The sequence below is a fragment of the Lissotriton vulgaris genome, chromosome 2_1 (genome assembly GCF_964263255.1).
Source record: "Lissotriton vulgaris chromosome 2_1, aLisVul1.2, whole genome shotgun sequence".
Lineage (NCBI taxonomy): Eukaryota > Metazoa > Chordata > Amphibia > Caudata > Salamandridae > Lissotriton > Lissotriton vulgaris.
The window spans coordinates 864,068,421-864,088,004 of record NC_141687.1 but is presented as its reverse complement, the minus strand read 5'-3'; the positions used below and the strand labels follow the sequence as shown (position 1 = coordinate 864,088,004).

The window sequence follows — 19,584 nt, the reverse complement described above, 5'->3', positions numbered from 1 at the left end:
CTTGGTGCCGGGAAACCCACTGCGGGTAGCTGCGCGTCTTATAAGTTTAAATAAATAAATAATCCTAGCCAGGGGGGGCCACGTAGATATTAAAAAGATTGGGGCTCAAGCAAGAGCCCTGTGGCACCCCCTTTGTGATCTCTACCTCAGCCGAGCGGAACGCACCCATGTTAACACATTGGGTGCAATCAGATAAGAAACTCCTCAACCAGGCCAATGCCATGCTCTCAGGGCCGATTTCTGCAAGCCGTCCGAGCAAGATGTTATGGGATAAAGTATCGAAAGCAGCCGATAAATCTAACAGTACCAGAATCACGGAATAACCCCTGTCCTGGTACGTGTGAAGATCGTCCATGACTGACAGTAGTGCTGACTCCGTACTGTAGTTCGGCCTGAAGGCGGATTGAGAGCAATCCAGGCTACCTGACTTCTCGATAAAGTTTGAAGATGTTTATTCACATGCTTCTCTGTGAGTTTTCCCAAGAATGGAAGCAAAGTTACCGGTCTGAGATTGGACAAATCCGACCAGGGAATTGAAGAGTTTTATCCGAATGGGCGTCACCAGTGCTTTTTCCACTCCGGAGGGACTCGGGCCTTTGGCCAGCGAAAGATTGACAAGGCGTTGGATCCCAGGCCCGAGCGTGCTGCCAACTACCGGCATTATTCTGGCTGGGATAAGATCAGATGGACAGCCACTCTTGATGTGGCTCACGAGGCTTTCTACCTCATTTAAAGAGATGGGAGGGAACACAGTAAGAGACGCATAGTTGGCTTCTTCCACGACCTGGGGCAGTGCTACAGGCCAACTTATAGATAAATTGGAGTTGGTGATTTTCTCATAGATCCTGTCTATCTTGTTTGTGAAGAAATGAGAAATTTCATCACATAGTTGCTGTGATGATAGATCAGAACAGGACCTTCGGAGCATTACCGGCTACAGAGAGTTGGGACGCAATGTGATTCTTGCGAGCAGTTCTGATAGCATTATGGTAATACCTGCCACAGATCTTGTTAGTTAATCCCACAAACCCTGTCATGCAAAGAACTTCAGTTGGCGCTGAATATTGAGTCTTGGAACGTCAGTGCCAGTGATCCCACCTGATTCAACAGGCATCAGTTCGCACAGGGCCGGACTAAGCAGAAGAGCAACAAGATGGGCAGGCAGCACGCTGGTGTGGGCACACCAGTCATGCAGCCAACCGAGGTTGCCAAGCAGCCTGGCCAGGACCAAGAGGGATCAAATCACATGGGGCCCTCAACACTGAAATCCAAAATTGACACAGTACTCAAAGTAGTGGAGCAAATTCGGACTTTGCTATCAATGACTTGCTCATCCCTGGAGGGCCGTATCGATAAGATCACGTCTGACTTTAAATTGCTGCATGCCGACCACCGCAAACTGGCGGGGAAGGTCACCGGAATGGAGACAGAACTGGGGGAGCCCTCCCAGCCCTCAAAACCCCATCAGCCAAAGTACGAGATATTGCCGAGCAGGTGTGAGCGCTGGAGCACAGAATGGACAGAGAGGAGATCTCAGGGCCGCTCCCGCTCAACAATATCCGTGTCATCGGACTGCCAGAAGGAGTGGAGGGCCGCGACACGGTCGCATAATCCTAGTGCCGACGGATGCGCTCTCCCCATTTTTCGCAGTGGAAAGGGCCCATAGAGTGCCCTTGGGCCACCCATCACTTGGCATTGGCCCTTGACACTTCCTGTTCCGACTACTCAATTTCAAGGACCTGGACGCAGTGCTGCGGGAAGTGCGCAAGCTAGAGTCAATCAAAGTAGACAATGCAACGGTCCTCTTCTTCCCGGACTATGCCCTGAGTGTACAGAGACAAAAAGGTACTTTCCTGGCACTGAAGAGGTGGATGCGAGAACTTGATATCCCTTCGCTTCCTGGCGCGTCTGTGGATGAGTGCAGAAGGGTCCACTCACTTTTTGGGTACCGATGACAAGGCCTGGAACTGGCTGAAAACAGCGGAACATTACATATTGCCATGCAGGTGTGATGGCGCTTGCAACTCTGCCCCAAACACCCGGGTCAATCGAAGGTGGAACCACGAAAGGGACGGAAAATCACCCCCATGACAACAACCGGACCTGTTAAAGGTGATGCAGGAGAGGCACGTGGCCCTACGCACAGCGGCCATGATGCGGAACCTTGGAGGCTCTGAATACTCAGAAGCCACTTCGGCACACCCCCTTAGTGAGGACAGCTCATCTGCAGTGTGGCTGTCTGGTAAAGACTCACAGAGACTCCCTACAGTGACTCCACAAAGTACTGATGACCTATTATGATGTCTGATGGAGGCACATGCGCAATGCCATGTCTGGCTAGGCAAATACAATGGTGTGGATTGTGCACACAAGGATTCTATTTTCTGATCCTCTAGTTCAATATGTTTAACCGATCAGTGTGCTATGGTAATAGTATGCCAGTCCAGCATATAGTACTATAGGTGTGAAGTGGCCAAGTCCCCAAGGCAACTGGACATAACATGCACAAATCTATTTGATATACATCATAATAACAAAAATATTCTAAATTTGAACGTTCTTTCCAAGAAACCATAGCAAACATTACAGACAATAGAGCAACAACAAAGGCATACACTTCAGAGGAGACGAGTGAAATTTACAATTTAATACGGAAATCATTTGATGTGCAAAGTGGTTCCACCACATAACAATTAAGACAATTGGAGTACCTAACCAGAAGAGAACTTAATCAATGACTTCACGCTGCCACACTTATACAATACCATAAAGTTAAGCGAATCCTGCGCGGTTTCAGGCTGGCAATAAAATAAATGCTCTTTAGACTTCAACACAACCATCAATTTATGGAGAAATGGTTTGCAATTTTAAACAAATGCTTGCTCGATTTGATTTTACTTTTGATGGAGGAATTATCTAAAACAATTCTTGATCTTGAAGAGGAGATTCACACTATCTGAAATGACCTTTCACAAAGGAGGGAGAAAGAACCTTGGCAAAAATTCCTAGAAGAATTGAACACTAAGCTTGATAAATATGGAAAAGAACTTCAAGAAACGAAACTACGGAAATTTAAAAGGGACGCAATAGATTATAAGCTAAATGAGGCTTATACATTGGCCGAAGTTTAAGCACAAAAACGGTTGACCAGAAGGAATACCAACACATCTTCTGAAGAAAGTGTCATATCCGATAAGGATACAGACACAGCGAGAGTACCCCTCAAAGTCACACTAGCATCCAGGAAGACTGCCAGCAGAACCAGAGAAGATGGAGCGCATGGTAGCACCCCAATGGTGTCTTTTGAAGAGGATGTCAGCAATCAAGGAGAACCACCGGACCCACTACCCACAAAATCAAGCACCATTCCACAAAAACTCGGAGAGGAAAGGAAAAAAGACAAAGGGAAGAAAGGGTTAAGGAGCCAGACGAAAGACTAATAATCAACATTTGTACAGTTAGTCTTACTCAAGCACAGGAATCTGTACTTAATAATGGGTACTTAATAAGGAATCAGCATTTATTACAACCTATAATAGTACAGCATAGAAGACTGATGTTACTTTTTTCAAATTTATGTGAGTTCTCAGACTGAGAAACTTTTTTACAAACATAGTACCTATGGATTCCTCAGAAGAGAATTTAGATAGAACACAATAATGTGACACTAGGAGATATATTATCACACCCCAGAACAGGGGAACAAATAAGATTAACCGGTATCACAGACTGCTGCAGAATAATGGGTACTTAATAAGGAATCAGCATTTATTACAACCTATAATAGTACAGCATAGAAGACTGATGTTACTTTTTTCAAATTTATGTGAGTTCTCAGACTGAGAAACTTTTTTACAAACATAGTACCTATGGATTCCTCAGAAGAGAATTTAGATAGAACACAATAATGTGACACTAGGAGATATATTATCACACCCCAGAACAGGGGAACAAATAAGATTAACCGGTATCACAGACTGCAATTCTCAAAATGTGGTGTACTCCATTAAATGTCCCTGTGGACTACTTTATATTGGGAACACTGAAAGGAAGATGAAAGTGCGATTAACAGAACATAAAAGCAAGATTCGACATAAAAATCGCAACTCAAGTACAGCGGTACACTGGGAACAGAGCCGACACACTATAGCACAATTGAAGTACCAAATCATTGAAAACGTGCTTATACAAGAAATTACAGATAATTCAAGAAACCTCTTACAGAGAGAGACTTTTTGGATAAAAGGCTAAACACTTTGATCCCTAATGGGCTTAACGACAGATGTGAGATGGCTTTTTTCTTCAAGAATACTCCCATAAATTATGCATAAGTAACTTATAAAACTAGGAGACTAGTGAAGACATACACACATACACCAAAGGAGAATAGGTTGGTGTTCGATTTGGGGGTCTCTTGTTGGCACAGGTAAGTACTTGTGACAAGCAGGGACCCTCTCCTCTAGTCAGGACAAGGGGATTACCCTCTAAAATAACCCCTGCTCACCCTCTCGGTAGTATGGGGCGAGCAGACAAGGCTTATCGCAGAAGCGTTACAGGCTAAGCATTTGTGAACACATACAGTAACTTCGTGATAACACCACACATGGACACCACACTAGTTTTGTATACAAATAAGTATCTTTTATATAAAGGCTTAGTACAAGATCCAATAACGGCAATAAAATGGCCACCATACTATTTACGAATTAAGAGTTCTTTAAAAATGCGTACTTTCTTGTTCTGTGCACTTCGCGCACTCTGTTCGACTCGCACAGCATTTGGAAAAGTGTCTGATGGGATACAAGAGCGCTGCGGACACTCCGGTCCGAGGCGTACACCACTGGGGTGCGAGTCGTTTTACAGTACCTTAGGTTTGAGGAGTCCGGCTCCGACAATGCGGGCAAAACCGAAAGCGAACCAGGAGCGTTGTCTGCCCCTCTTCAATGCGAGCCCCGGCTCGTTACAGGCGTCTTCTGCGAGGCGTAGAGCGGGGGCTACGGGGAGCGAGGCGGACTGTCCTGGTCGGGATGCGTTCACGTACAATGTGGCATTCGAGCCGTACCTTCAATAGCGGGGCTGCCTGTTAATCCCGGACAGCGCGGTGTGGGCAAGCAAGCCGCACTCCGCCCTGCGGTGCACTTCGTACCTCAAATGCCAGCGGCTGGGACATGGCGAGCGGTGCGGCTCAAAGGGGGGAGCTCACTCACAGTATATATTTTGTTTTGTGTTTCATTTATGTGAAAAAATATCTTGATATTGTCAATTAAGAAGAAAACAGAGTCAATCTCTATTGTGATAATTTGGCTACATTTGTTCTGATTTCGAGCTCGAAGGGACCCCTGTCTCTTACAATGTATTATCTACTATAGCACTGCGAAGGTGGTTTCATGATTCAACGGTCTTAGAATAGCCAGTCAATCCATTGGGCTAATTCACAGGTATTTCATGTGATTGGAGTTTGAACAAGAGGATGTATTATTGTGTTTTGCTACAGATCTGTAAATGGTGCCTGGTTTTTGTGTTTCCAGGTCGCCGACGGTTTATTGAGATTACTTCATTGGAAGTAAGTATGCTTGGGTAGCATACCACAGACGGGTAGCACCTCGGGTGTGTTGTCTACAGATTGACATTCAGTCTCACGGTTACATACATCTGACAGAGATTTTCCCTACACCAACACATCAACTGATGTGTTTTCATTTTTACTAACAGGCCTACCCCTGACGAAGAGACCTTACAGTCTCGAAATGCATTGGGAATGATCGTTTGTGTTAAAAATTGTTTTGTGATAATCATACATTTCTATTTGTAAACTGAATTTTGGTTTGATAAAAAATCAAACGTAATCAATGTTAAAAAACTGAAAGACATCGGTATATTTCTTGGAAAGAACTTTCACATTTTGAATATTCCGGTTATTATGATGTGTATCAAATAGAGTTGTGCAAGTTATGTGCAGGTTGCCTAGGGGACTTGGCCACTTCACACTGGCTAGACAAATATACATGCCATTGACAGTCACACACAACACACGCACAGCATGCGGATACGTGAACCACTGCCCGTAACTGCCTTCGGCCATAGGCCTCGGCCACGATTGATATCCATGCACCATATCAAAAGATGCTTGACATAGAGTAGGTCCACACACACATTGAGATAGGGCCCAGGCACACGCAGGTACTATCTTCTCAAACTGCCTCAACCCACCCCCTGTTGAGCAGCGCGGCGCACACAGCCGACACCTGCCACTTGGCAAAGTTCATAGTTTGGGCAGCCACACGTTGTCCCTCTGCTTGTTTTAAGTTACAAAGTTAAATGCTTAAACCCCTGACAGTTGACTCACAGGCTGTTGTTGTACTGCAGAGGCCACAACAGGTACGTCTCCCGCCCGTGATTCACGGGCGCTGCCCATGGCTTAATCCTCACATGCTGTGCCCTTTGCGCTTGCTTCCATTCCACACTAACATATCATGCCGCCTACCAACCTGATTACCTGGAACAGGAGAGGAATACATACGCCAGCGCGCATGTACGAAACATATCCTTACATAAAACGCTAAGCGACTCACAAAGCACTAACACAGGAAACACATCTGGCTCAGCCAGAGATTTGTAATCTTCAACATAGGTGGAGGGGCCAAGTATTGACCGCCGGCTATTCCTCATATGCCAGAGGCGCCCTTATATGGATTCGCCCGGGTACCCGATACATGCCAAAGACACAGAAATGGATGTATATGGGTGCTATGTGCTAACACGGGACAAGCTAAGTGGGAGGCAGATTAATTTGGGGTCCATCTATGCCCCCTAGATCGATCAGGCAACATTCTAGCAGGCGCTTTCTAACATATTATCCTGCTGGTGTGACATCCCCTGGCTGCTGGCAGGAGATTTCAATGCGGTACAAGACACCAGCTTAGACAGGTCCTTCCTACCATTACTGTTCACTGCAGCCACGTCTAACGCCAGAGCTTTTGGGGAATGGTTTAGCTACTGGGGTCTCGCGGATGTGTGGAGGGTACTGCATCCACGGGAGCGTCTATACTCATATTACTCTCATTCACACAGACTACATGTGCGTATCGACTGGTTTGTGGGAAGCGTTACGCTCATCACTGAGTGCGCTCAGGCAGAATATTTTGGGTGCACACACTCGGACCACAATCCTCACTTAATACAGATGTTCGATGAGGGTGCAGCGCAGGTCACCCGCCTGTGGAGGCAATGGCCTACATCTCTGGAGGACCCCCCTTCAGGGCCTCGGTGACGCTACTATTGAAAATTATTATGAAACAAACGCAGACTTGGTTCCTGACGCTGGCATTGTGTGGATGCGTACAAAGAAGTAGCCCGGGGTCAGTGTATGGGGCTTAGCTGGAGCATGCGCTGACAACTAGAACAAGAGGCAATACGCATTGAGGATGCTCTCATCCACTTAGAGACAGAGGTCGCAAATGCAACTGGTATCCAACATGCGCTAGATGAACTAAACCATGACCATGCCAGAGTCATGGAAAGGCAGCAGTGCATAAAAATGCTGCACATGCAGCACACACTCAGCACACAGTCATGATAGAGCAGGTAGGTTGCTTGCGAGATTAATCAGACAAGAGCATTCACAGTTTCCAGTTCTTGCACTGCGATCAGCGGCAGGTCCTCTGTTAACATGCCAACAGGACATACATTGAGAGTTCGCAGCCCATTATGATAAACTGTACATACATGAGCCCTTAGGGTGGCGCCTGCGGGTCTGGACTCCTACCTGCTCCCGCTGCCACTGCCGGCGGTTTCGGCAGAACAGAGGGCGGAACCAGAGGAGCTGATCACATCCTGGAGGTGCAGGCAGCCATACAGGCACTGGCAACTGGCAGGGCACCTGTCCGGAACAGCTTCCCCGCTGAATGCTACAAAGGGTTGGCTTTGAAGCCAACCCTGGCTCCGCACCTTCTGTCAATGTGCCACAGTGTGCAAGAGTCGTCTGTCCTTCCGGAATCTCTTCGCAAGTCGCTGCTGTTCTCGCTACCCAAGTCAGATAGGGATCCGGAGGGAGCTGCTGGGCTCCTATCGACCAATGGCGCTGTTGAACACAGACTACAAGGTATTAGCCAAGATACTAGCGTGAAGACTTGCTTCCCTGTTACCACAGCTGGTACATACAGACCAAAATGGCTTTGTGCCTGCCTGTGGCACGTCACTTCCGTGTGGCCCATTAGTCCAGGGAGTGTGGGACACACTCGGGTTGCCTGGTCCTCGACCTGGAGAAGGAGTTTGACACCCTGGAGTGGGACTATTTATTTGCTGCCCATAACAAGAATGAACTGGGGTGAAACTTCCTGGGTCTGGTTAAACTGTTATATACGCAACTCATAGCCAAAATTAAGACAGGTCCCTATGTGTCTCAAGTGGTCCCAATCAAGCATGTCACCCGTCAGGGGTTTCGGCCCTCCCCGCTGCTATTCTCACTTCTATCAAGCCCGCGTCTCTCCTCCAAACTGGCACGGAGTGGGGCATCCCTCTGGGCGACAGCACACACACGGTTTCTCTGTATGCTGTCGATCTGCTGATATACCTCCGGGATGTCCGTGGGTCATGCTTGGCTGTGGAGAGGGCGTTGCAGGAGTTTGCTTCGATGTCAGGACTGCGGGTAAACTGGGGGAAGTCGTGCCTGTACCTGTTTGCCGAGACATCCCCGGACCGAGGTTTTATACTGGGGGTACATTGGTGCCGTGGCCGAATTCTCCATTCTGATACTTGGGTGTCAGAATCAATCGGTAACTGGAAGATCTTCTGGAAGGCAACATTGTGTAGGTCATGACAGCAGTACAATCGCAGATGTCCTCTGGCGCACCTTCCCACTAGCCACCATGAGCCGCATTGCACTCTTGAAGATGGTGGTGCTCCCGCGGCTGCTCTACCACTTCACAAACCTGCCAATATACATCAAACCCTTGTTTTTTCACGCTTTAGAGAAAGACCTGTGGCAGTTCATTTGGCATTTGGTAGTGCTAGTAAAGCTTTATCTGCCCATGGATCGAGGTGAATTAGCTGTCCCCAACATGGAGCACTATTATTTGGCATCCCAACTCCAGTGGGTCGCTCGTTGGATCAGTGGCATGCAGTTGGAATACACTGCTTCGCAGCAACCCGGCTGCACACAGCCCCAAATTACAGCCTCATTCCACCGTGGAAGGAGGGGTGCAGCCCAAATCCGGCTCCTGGCGGAAGTTGCATATAAATGCTTTTGTCAGAGCCTAAAGCTCACATAAGAGACTATTCTGTATGCCCCCTCCTTGCTCATACTTGGCACACCGAGTCACTGTTATGCGGTCTCAGCTGCAGAGCTCGCCCCCTGGGAAGTGGCGGGGCTGCAGACCCTGGGAGACGTGTATCAAGACCAGCAATTAGTGTCATTCCGCACGCTAGCCGAAGACAGTGACCTGCTGCAGGGCCAATTCCTGTTATACACAGCACTAATGCGGGCGCTGCGAGTCCTGTGTGGAGACATGGCTCGTGAGCCCACAAATCAACTCACTGTTCAATATCTTCATGAGTTGGGCACTGGCAGACACCTTACCAAATGGTTCGCTGAGTCCCTGCAGACACACTTGGCACCGTCGCTGGTGCCGCTCAGGCAGCGCTGGCATGCAGACCTGCAAAGGGAATGCACTGACCATGAGTGGTCAGGCACCTTGGAAGGACCTACCCATATCCCAAGGAATGCCCAATTTCGCTTAATACTATACTACATCCTTCAGAGGGCATACACAATGCCAGTCAAGATCAACAGACACTTTAATAGAACAGATGCCAGGTGCCCGACATGGAAGTTGAAAGATGCAGATCTGCTGCACATGATGTGGGTCTGCGCAACCCTCCCCCCCTAATGGAGAGTGGTCACAACGCATTTAGCCAACTGCACAGGTCATGCGGTAGAGTATTCATGGGAAGTTTGCCTACTGAGCCTGTACCGTAGAACCAAGAAACATAAAGTCACATCCCGATTCATAGATCTCGGGCTTATTGAAGCCAAACGCCTATTCACTTGGCGCTGGAAATCTCCGGAACCGCCAAATATAAAAGCCTGGCAGCAATCAATGACATGCTTGGCACAGGAGAAGAGCATGGCATTGTGCCGGGAGGACGCACTGGGACACAATACTACTAGATTACAGAAGCTCGTGGCATGATGACCTGGACTCAACCAGGACCTCATTGTAACGGGGATGGCTGTCACGGCCCAATGGTCCGCGCATGCTATATCAGACGCTTGGCAACTTTCAGAATAAGGGGTTGGGTTGTCCCACTGGCTATGCATCTCACGTACACAACCAGGTACATCATATTTATTCACTCAGACGCGTTCAGAATCTCATACCCACAGCAGGCAGATGGGACGCGACTATAATCACATCACGCATTGCAGGGGAAACAAAGGAACACTGAGCCGGGCTGGTGCTATCTCATAGGCCCAAGTGGTACAACGCAACTCTGTCCAAGTTCATGCATTCCCAGTTTCTTAGAACATTAGCACGCATGATACATCCTAGCAACGCACAAACAAGTAAACCATATATGCTCTTAATATGTAGATTGCCTATGCAATTTGTCTATTTGTATTATATGCGCAAATATGTGACTCCTGCTGATACATGTTTAATAACATCAAAAATTTAGAAATTTGATAAACAAATTTAAACAAAAAAAATTGGAATCACAAACCAGCATATAGCAGTTCTAATTGTGGCAAAAGGTGGGGAAGTGTCTACCAAGGAGCCCAATTTCTAACAACCCCAATGGAACAAAATAAAGTGCAAGTCCTTTGGCATATTTATCCATACACATAGTATACTGCAAAGGTCTCTCCCAGGCTTGGACATGTTTTATTTGTAATACCAATAGGAACCATTACTACATAAAATATTGACTCAACTAATCTACAGTACTCAAACACAACTACTCACAACCAAAGGAAAATCCTAGAGCCTAATGAAAACGACACCGAGTAAGTAAATGATAGAAGGGTGCAATCCAACGGTAATAACTACTGATCATCTAGCATACCATCATGTCCCTCATGCTGACAGCAATCAGGATATCAGAAGTCCTACCATAATGCAAACTGGCAAATTAAATGCCACTTTTTTACAACTATGTTCCATGTGAATCTGCTTTGGAAGGAAGTCTCAGCCCACTTTGCTTTGATTAGCACGTATACCTATCCGTTCCTATGATGGAGCGAGGTGGTGAGCAAAATGTTGTATACCCCTCTCGAAATCAATTTCCATAACGTTAATATTTACTAATGGTGTGATGTGTTAAAATAATCAACTTTAAAGTAATTTGCATACACGAAAACATATGGGGAAAACTAACTTTGCTTGCATGATGCGAAATAATCGAATAATATATGTTGTTATAGTGTTGTGAATTAACGCATAGGTTGAATATTACCAAAACGCAGCATATGTGTGCTTAAAGTACGTGTTATTGTGCCAAAAGGACGTCGATATGTAAGTATAACGGCATATATGTGGCTTTTTTGCTAGGTATCAACTAATGGAAAAACATTAGTATGGTGGGTGGTAAACAGAAGGGTTAAAGTTCTATGTTTAACATGGATTTGTGTTTATTTCTATGATAATTTCAAAATGTGGCCTGTGAGGCATAACCTGAAAATGACCGCACTGATTTACTGCGAGCAAGTATTGGTTTGCGTATGTGCGACTCAAGCATACGAGTGCGTATGAGCTCACTGTGCTCAGAGGAGAAGTTCAAGGACAAATCGCCCCCGGAACCTAGGATGGGTGCCAAGCATGGAAGATGTTATGTGTTATATAGTTTTCTATAGCGCTCGGCTGCCCCAGCAAAGGGGCGTCCCGGCACTTTCCACCAAGGAGGAGAGGGGACCGCTGCGGATGTTGGTGGCAACTTACATAACAAAACATATTCAGCAGAAGAGGTGGGTTTTTATAGCTTTCCTAAAAGACAAAAGATCGTTCAGACCACATATCTGGGGAGGTAAGGCATTCCAAAGCTTGGCTGCCAGGTACCGGAAGGATCGGCCGTCCATCCGTGCCAGCTTGACACGGGGACGGCTGCAACGTTCTGTCCTTCCGAACGCAGAGTGCACCAAGGTGTATACGGTGTTAATAGTGGGCTTAGCATGGTTGGAGAAGCGGTTTTCAGGATTTTGAATGCAAGACATAAGGTCTTGAAGTGGATCCTGTTCTCAACCGGAAGCCAGTGGAGTTTGGTTAACGTACTTGCCACTGATTGATGACGAGGAAGACCAGTCAAGGCTCTTACTGCTGCATTCTGGACTCATTGCAGTCTTACTTTCTCAGCTATGTTTACCCCAAGGAGAAGCGAGCTAGCATAGTCCAGCCGCGAGAGAATGGCTGACTGCACTACGAGTTGGCGCGTCTGAGGGTCGAAGAACTTAAGGATTGGCTTAAGATTCCGTAATATCCCAAAGCACGTGGCAGCAACCTTTTTGGTCTGTTGGGTGAAGTTAAGGGCGGAATCCACCCATACTCCAAGGTTTTTCACATGACTTTTAGGGTCGGGCAGTTTGCCAAGTGATTCCGGCCACCATTTGTTGCCCCATGCCGCCGCCTCTTTTCCCACCAGCAATACCTCCGTCTTACCAGCATTAAGCTGAAGGTAGTTAGATGTCATCCAGTTGGTTATGTCAGTGAGGCTCTGTTTAAAGTTCTGTGCACTCAGCCCACCTTCATCCCTCAATGTCACCACTAGCTGGGTGTCGTCAGCATAGGATACCAGCGACAACCCCCATCTACCTTCGCTAGTGGTTGGACATATAGGTTAAATAAAGTAGGGCTGAGTGCCGAACCCTGGGGAACTCCTTGTCCGATGGAGCGCTCTTTGGAAAGGAACGGGGGGATGAACACCCTGAATGATCTCCCAGGGAGGAATGCTTTTAACCAATTCAGGGCTTGTCCCGATATTCCTGCCTCCTCTAGCCTGAACAGCAGCACCTCGTGTGAGACCGTATCGAAGGTAATGCTGGGATCATAAGAACTTTCTCCTATGTTTCAAAAGTAGGAAGCACCTAGGCCATAAACTGTCTTAAACAAAGACCTTTTATTTTTCTGCTGAGTCGTCGTGAAAAACATGCTGTAATGATGAGGAAGGAAGTGCACATCTACCCAAATTTGTCCAATCAGAACACAAATTTAAGATGGTAGTTACTTCTTAGATAGATAAAGTTAGACGATTAGTGTAAAAAAACCCTGATTTTGTTTAGAGGCATTCGCTCTTTCGATTTCCTCTGGAGATGCTGCCGGACTGAAGATCGATTCCTGGATGTAAGAGACTCTGATTAATTATTTTTCTTTGCAGGACTGTTAGGATAAGATGAGGGTGTTAGTTAGGGATGTTAGGAGAGATTGAATTGGAACTATCTGTTCAATCAATACATCAAAGCATTTATATAGCGCGCTACTCACCCGGAGGGTCTCAAGGCGCTTGGGGAGGGGGGGTCCGCTACTGCTCGAACAGCCAGGTCTTGAGCTGCTTCCTGAAGGCGAGGTGGTCTTGGGTCAGGCGGAGGTGGGTCGGGAGGGAGTTCCACATCTTGGCGGCCAGGTAGGAGAAGGACCTTCCTCCTGTGGTGGCTCTTCGGATGCGGGGGACGGCGGCGAGGGCGTGGTTGGTCGATCGAAGCTGGCGTGTGGGAGTGTAGAAGTTATGTAAATGTAAATGTACAGGAATTTATATAGCGCAAATCACCAACCGGTCTCTAAGCGCTTGCTTAGGGAACCCGTCCTGGTATTCCCCTGTGAGATAACCCCGGCAGGGTATCCGCAAGGTGAAAGCCAGGCATCCTGCTGCGAGGGGCCGTTGTGGAGATTAAGCAAGCTATTGCCCAGAGTCGCAGAGTGTGAACCCGTGAATCGAGTAGGCACAGGAGCGAGAATTGTCGAGTCCATGGACATTTTAGGACTCAAGACCCCGCCGAGCCGGGAATTGAACCCTGGTCCAGGGCTGACCTGTGCTTCCAGGTCTTCCTCCTCTAACCAGTGAGCCACACTTGAGGTTGTTGAGGTATCTTGGGCCTTGGTTGTGTAGGGCTTTGTGTGCGTGGGTGAGGAGTCGGAACGTGATTCTCTTGTTGACTGGGAGCCAGTGCAGGTCTCTCAGGTGTCCGGAGATGTGGCTGTGTCGGGGGATGTCCAGGATAAGTCTTGCTGAGGTGTTCTGGATCCGCTGGAGTCTCTTCTGGAGTTTGGCGGTGGTTCCGGCCTAGAGGGAGTTGCCGTAGTCCAGTCGGCTGGTGACAAGGGCCTGGATGACCGTCTTCCTGGTCTCGGTGGGGATCCACCGGAAGATCTTACGTAGCATGCGCAGGATGTTGAAGCACGACGAGGAGACGGCGTTGACTTGTCTGGTCATGGATAGGGAGGAGTCCAGGATGAAGCCCGGGTTGCGTGCGTGGTCTGGTGGTTTGGGTGCGCTGCCCAGGAGTCGTCCCAGGCGGAGGGCGAGGATCCCAGGATGAGGACTTCCGTCTTGTCTGAGTTCAGTTTCAGGCGGCTGTTCATCATCCACTCGGCTACGTCTTTCATCCCTTCGTGTAGGTTTGGCGGTGGCGGGGTCGTTGGTGAGGGAGAGGATCAGCTGGGTGTCGTTGGCGTAAGAGATGATGTTGAGGTTGTGTTGGCGTGCGATGCCTGCAAGGGGGCTCATGTAGACATTGAAGAGGGTGGGGCTGAGCGAGGAGCCTTGAGGGACGCCGCAGATGACTTCGGTGGCTTCTGATCTGAACGGGGGGAGGCGGACTCTCTGTGTCCTTCCAGCGAGGAAGGAGATGATCCATTCTAGTGCCTTCTCTTGGATTCCGACGTTGCTGAGTCGCTGCACTAGGGTGCGGTGGCAGACAGTGTTGAATGCCGCAGAGAGGTCCAGGAGGATGAGGGCCGCTGTTTCTCCGTTGTCGAGCAGGGCTCGGATGTCATCAGTGGCTGCGATCTGTTCTTTACTAACACTTGCTGAACTTTCTAAATAAAATGTTTATTTCTGAGCTTTAAAATAAATGATCACTTTCTGAAATAAAAATTACGTTTTAACTGAATAAAGAATTAATAAATGCTTAAATGTCGGACATACTAAAAGTTTGCTTTTGAATAAAAATTAGAGAAATGAAGAAGTAAAAGCTGGTCTTTGTTTCTTCCTAGGCCTAATTTTCGTTCTAGCAGATCCAATGCCATAATGGTGGTGTGTCTGAATAAAAGGTGTACAAAAGAAAACCATGGTAAAATGTTTTAAACTGAAGGTGTAAATAATAAATAGTTAAATAGGTTTAGACACTCCGCCAATGTTATAGTAGGACTCCTGGGTTGTTGGCCAAATCATTGAAGCCGAGTTAAATGAACAGAGTAAGTATGCAGTGTAATGGGCCCCACTGTTGAATGTTATGAATGTTTTCTGAGGTTTTGGAGAAATGGCCATGGTGATTTAGAATTTATTTCTGGAGTCCCGCTGTAGCACCTACAATTCTGTCTTCAGATGAAGCTAACTTTTAGATTAAACCAGGCACTATGTCAGATCATGCAATGCTGTGCTCATGAGCTCTATCATGACCCGAATTATGACCCAAGCTTCAGCTCGATAGGCCATAGATGATCCTGCTTTATGCAGTTCAACTCTTCTTTTAAGTCAAAAAGGACATTTTGTAACCCAGCAAAATATTCATCCACTCCAAAATGCATGTCAATAGAAACTTCACACTGGACCACCTTGTTAATGGCAAATGACTGTCTTTACTTCACAGTTTGAGAGACTTGCATCTGTCTTGTTACTTTTATTTTTTCATGTATGGAATGTATTTTCAAATGTACATATAATATATTACATGCATGCTGTCTTCTCAACTGAACTGTTTTATAATAGCAAATGTGACCAGGCCCGGCTTTACCACTTATGGAGACAATGTTTGTTTGAACCCCCCCATCCGTGGTGAAGGTGATGACCACTCACCACCACCTTTAACTGTGCCCATCGAGTCTCCAAAACCACTCTAATTCAGATGCATTTTATTAGTTATATAGTGCCACTTATACCATTGAAGAGTATCAGAGCACTTTGCATCACACGCATATTACACAGAGACAATCAAACATAAATGTGTACATCAGTGTATAGGAACTTTTACACTAACTGGAGGACTACAAAGTGTAGGAGTGACATGTCATCCATACTGGCAGGCAGTATAGTTCAAGAGTCCTTGGTCTGGAGTAAGCATGGGCGGAAAATCCGCGAGCGGAACGGAATGGGTCAAAAGTTCAAGCCGACTTTTTGTAACTATTTTAGAATGGCGCCGTTGGGGTGGGGTGATTAATGACTGTGTAACTTAATTTGACCTTCAACTCAAGCACCTGCTATTCTTTATCGATTAGTGCTTCCTGTTGAAGCTGACTTATGGCTGAGGGCAGAAGGGCACAAAGTGGGACAGAGGGCATGAGTTAGGCAGAGGGCAGAAGGGCACAGAAACCAGTGGGGCAGAGGGCAAAAGGGCACAAACAAGAGTGGGGCAGAGGGCAGAAAGGCACAAAAACAAGTGGTACAGAGGGCAGAAGGGCATAAAAAACGAGAGGGTGGCAGTGATGAACCAGGCAACAAAAAGACAGCGAACACGCAAAGCGCCCCTCGAATACGCAAAGTTCCCCTCGAACACCCGCGAACACCCGCGAACACCCGCGAACACGCAAAAATAAAAAATCCGCAAATTTTGTGGATTGCGAATTCGCAAATCCGCAAATTCGCGGATCGCAAATTCGCAAATTTCGCCCATGCTTTGTCTGGAGAAGCACAAACTGAGAATTGAAAATGGAACACAATAGTTGGGAGTTCTCTTTAATAATAATTCATTTCTACCCAAATGAACCCTTTTTGCAACATTAATCTATGCTCTAATCAATACTTTGCAGTGTGCATAGAGTTTTTAGATTAATAATCCACTGTTCCATAATATCATATTACCTATAAACTGCAAATCAAAAAAGTATATCTCTTAGAAAAGCAGTAACCCACTGATCTATTTACATTACATGCACTTTGTGATCTGCATGGTAAACGTTCATTGCAGCAGCCATAATAACGTGCGATTTTATGATCAGTTAAAACTTAAAACCTCAACTAGATAAAACTCAGATACCTCTCCAGTAAGAACATTAATCACCGGAGTTCTCTTGACATTTTTATTCTTGCATGGAAATTGCTGGAGGCATGGAATGCTGCAGCAGCTGTAGTTAAAACCAAAACAAACTTGCAAACCCTGTGCCCCCTGCAGTCAGCACCCGGTACAGTGGCACAGTCGTACTGCTCTAGAACGGCCCTGTTTGTGTCATCATGTAGACTTAGACATGTAGACTTAGACGTCAAGAGAATGCTCAGAAAATAAAACATCATAAGGCTGCAGGGCACTGACTACCTTTTTGTTTTTTCTGCAGGCCTTGGAGTTCCTCTTTAAGTATGCCCATGAATGTTTTAGTCATGTCCGGAACAAATACCAGCTGATATTTCAAGCCGTACCATATACAGACAAAAAGAGGTTAGAGAATGTATGTTGTGTGTCCATGTATGTTTATCTGAGTGTGCATATCTGTTTGTGTTTCAACGCGGGCAAACACTATGCCCTGCAGTTAAAGTTGCTAGTGAGCATGCATGTCACAAACTCTCATACCAGTAATAGCCACAAAATTACTGAAAACTTAATCACTGAAACTTTGTGCACCACATTTCTGTTCAGTGGCGCACCATATTATTGTTGTTACTCTGCTTTTATTAACTCAGCCAATAACCTTATACGTGTCTCTTTCTTGCAGAGTTGGTGACATTTCTGACACGTTTCCTATGACAGTGACAGAATTAATGGGTTTCATTGAGTCGCTCTACATGTACCAGACCTACAAGGCTCTCGACCCAGAGGGAGCAAAGGAATTCCTGCCAAAAACACAAAAAAGGTAAGAAATTGAGTATTCAAAAACTGTGTTTTTAGGTACAGAGTAGCCGTAATACAATAGCTTTAAAATAACAGCCATGAAGTAGATTGCCTTTGTTTTCACCATTTCTTTTTTACCTAAATAAGTCAGAATTTATTACTAAAAAAGTTCTAAGGAATAGACAAAAAAAACTGATTGAGGAGCCACTTAACTTTCACCAACAAAGGTTTCCTGTTTTTGTTTGTGGGCGATTTTTAGGTAGTACCGTACTTTTAAGGTATGAATGTATTGGTGGTATAGCTAGCCTGGGAGGGGTAAGGTATAAGCTAAATTGTCCATAAGTCTGTTGGGTTGCCTAAAAAAGCAATTTTGTGAAACGCTCCACATTTGAAAAGAAAAACAATCTGTATTTCAACTCTGCTAAAAGACATCCTAGTTAACCATGGCACTACTGCAGACATCACCTACAAGGATGGATACAAAACTGGACTTAACCAAATTAAAATGCACTCCCATCACTTGCATGTAGAGGCGCCAATCTTTACTAAGCCTCCTAATCCCACTGACTCTCCCTGCAGTCTACTTACATGATGGCACTATACAAACCAGCCCAAATAAAAGAATAAAAAAATAAGTTCACAAATATGCATAAAGGAGACAGTGGTGCTGGAATGTTATTTAGAGAGGAAGTGTTGTTCAATAAACTGACCTCAGTAAAGTCCCAGGTGATTCTATGTTTTATGTTATAATACATAAATGTTTCCGGAAGAAAAATCTTTGAAAGGGCCTGTTAGAAATGGGTTTTCTAGTTAGCTGAGGTATTCCCCTGTCCCAAGTAGGGACCCGCACTCTAGTCAGGGTAAGTTAGTTACACACCAAAAGTAACCTGTGCTCACCCCATGGTAGCTTGGCAAAGAGCAGGAAGGCTCATGCCCAGAGGTAATGTGTAAAGTATTTGTACATGACACACTGGGAACTTTTTACTCATTGTACTGCTTCATACCCAGGTCCCAGTGACTTATGTGGGTCTACCCTTTGTATATAACTACATCTGAGCAGGTGCTGACCTGCAAGGTTTTTGTTTTGATTTATTCAATAGCTGATCATGACAGACACCAAGACTTTGTCCTATTCTGAGGACCATATTAATCAACTATTGCAGGACCCTTCAAATAATGTTCTTTCTTCCACAACCCCTACTATTGATTTCACACTGAATGGCAAGGTAGCATGTCTGGACCGTCTTGAAAAGAAACTGGTACACACTCATTTACATGGTCATATTCAAGCCAAATATCTTCAGGTCAATATAATCCCAGTCGGTCTACAAGTGAGGAACGAACCAGCCATCTTTGTGGACCTTCCTAAATTCAAGGAAGGTTTCAGCTTCGTTGCCAACAACTGCTCCTGGCACTGGATGGTGCTGGGAGTGAAAACGGTGGTGGACCAAGTACAGGTCCTCTTGAGATAGATTGATGCACTGAAATTGGAGATTTCTTGAGACTCAGCTTTGACAAATGCTAAGGATGCCTTAGAATGTCTAGATAAAACTTTAAAAGACTTTGAAACAAACACCCAGAATAAGAAACTGGAAAAATTAGCAAAAGATATCCGGTAT

At 46.0% G+C, this 19,584-nt stretch overlaps 1 protein-coding gene across 1 annotated transcript in view; it reads left to right on the top strand.

The window, feature by feature from the left end:
- The window catches only part of LOC147731311 (uncharacterized), a 96,282-nt gene extending 77,213 nt beyond the window's left edge, over positions 1-19,069 (top strand). Inside the window, exons 5-7 of the mRNA XM_086954180.1 lie at positions 17,475-17,575; positions 17,850-17,987; positions 19,066-19,069. Coding sequence (XP_086810306.1) covers positions 17,475-17,575; positions 17,850-17,987; positions 19,066-19,069 — 243 coding nt within the window. The remainder of the gene's footprint in view (positions 1-17,474; positions 17,576-17,849; positions 17,988-19,065) is intronic.
- Positions 19,070-19,584: the final 515 nt, after the last annotated feature.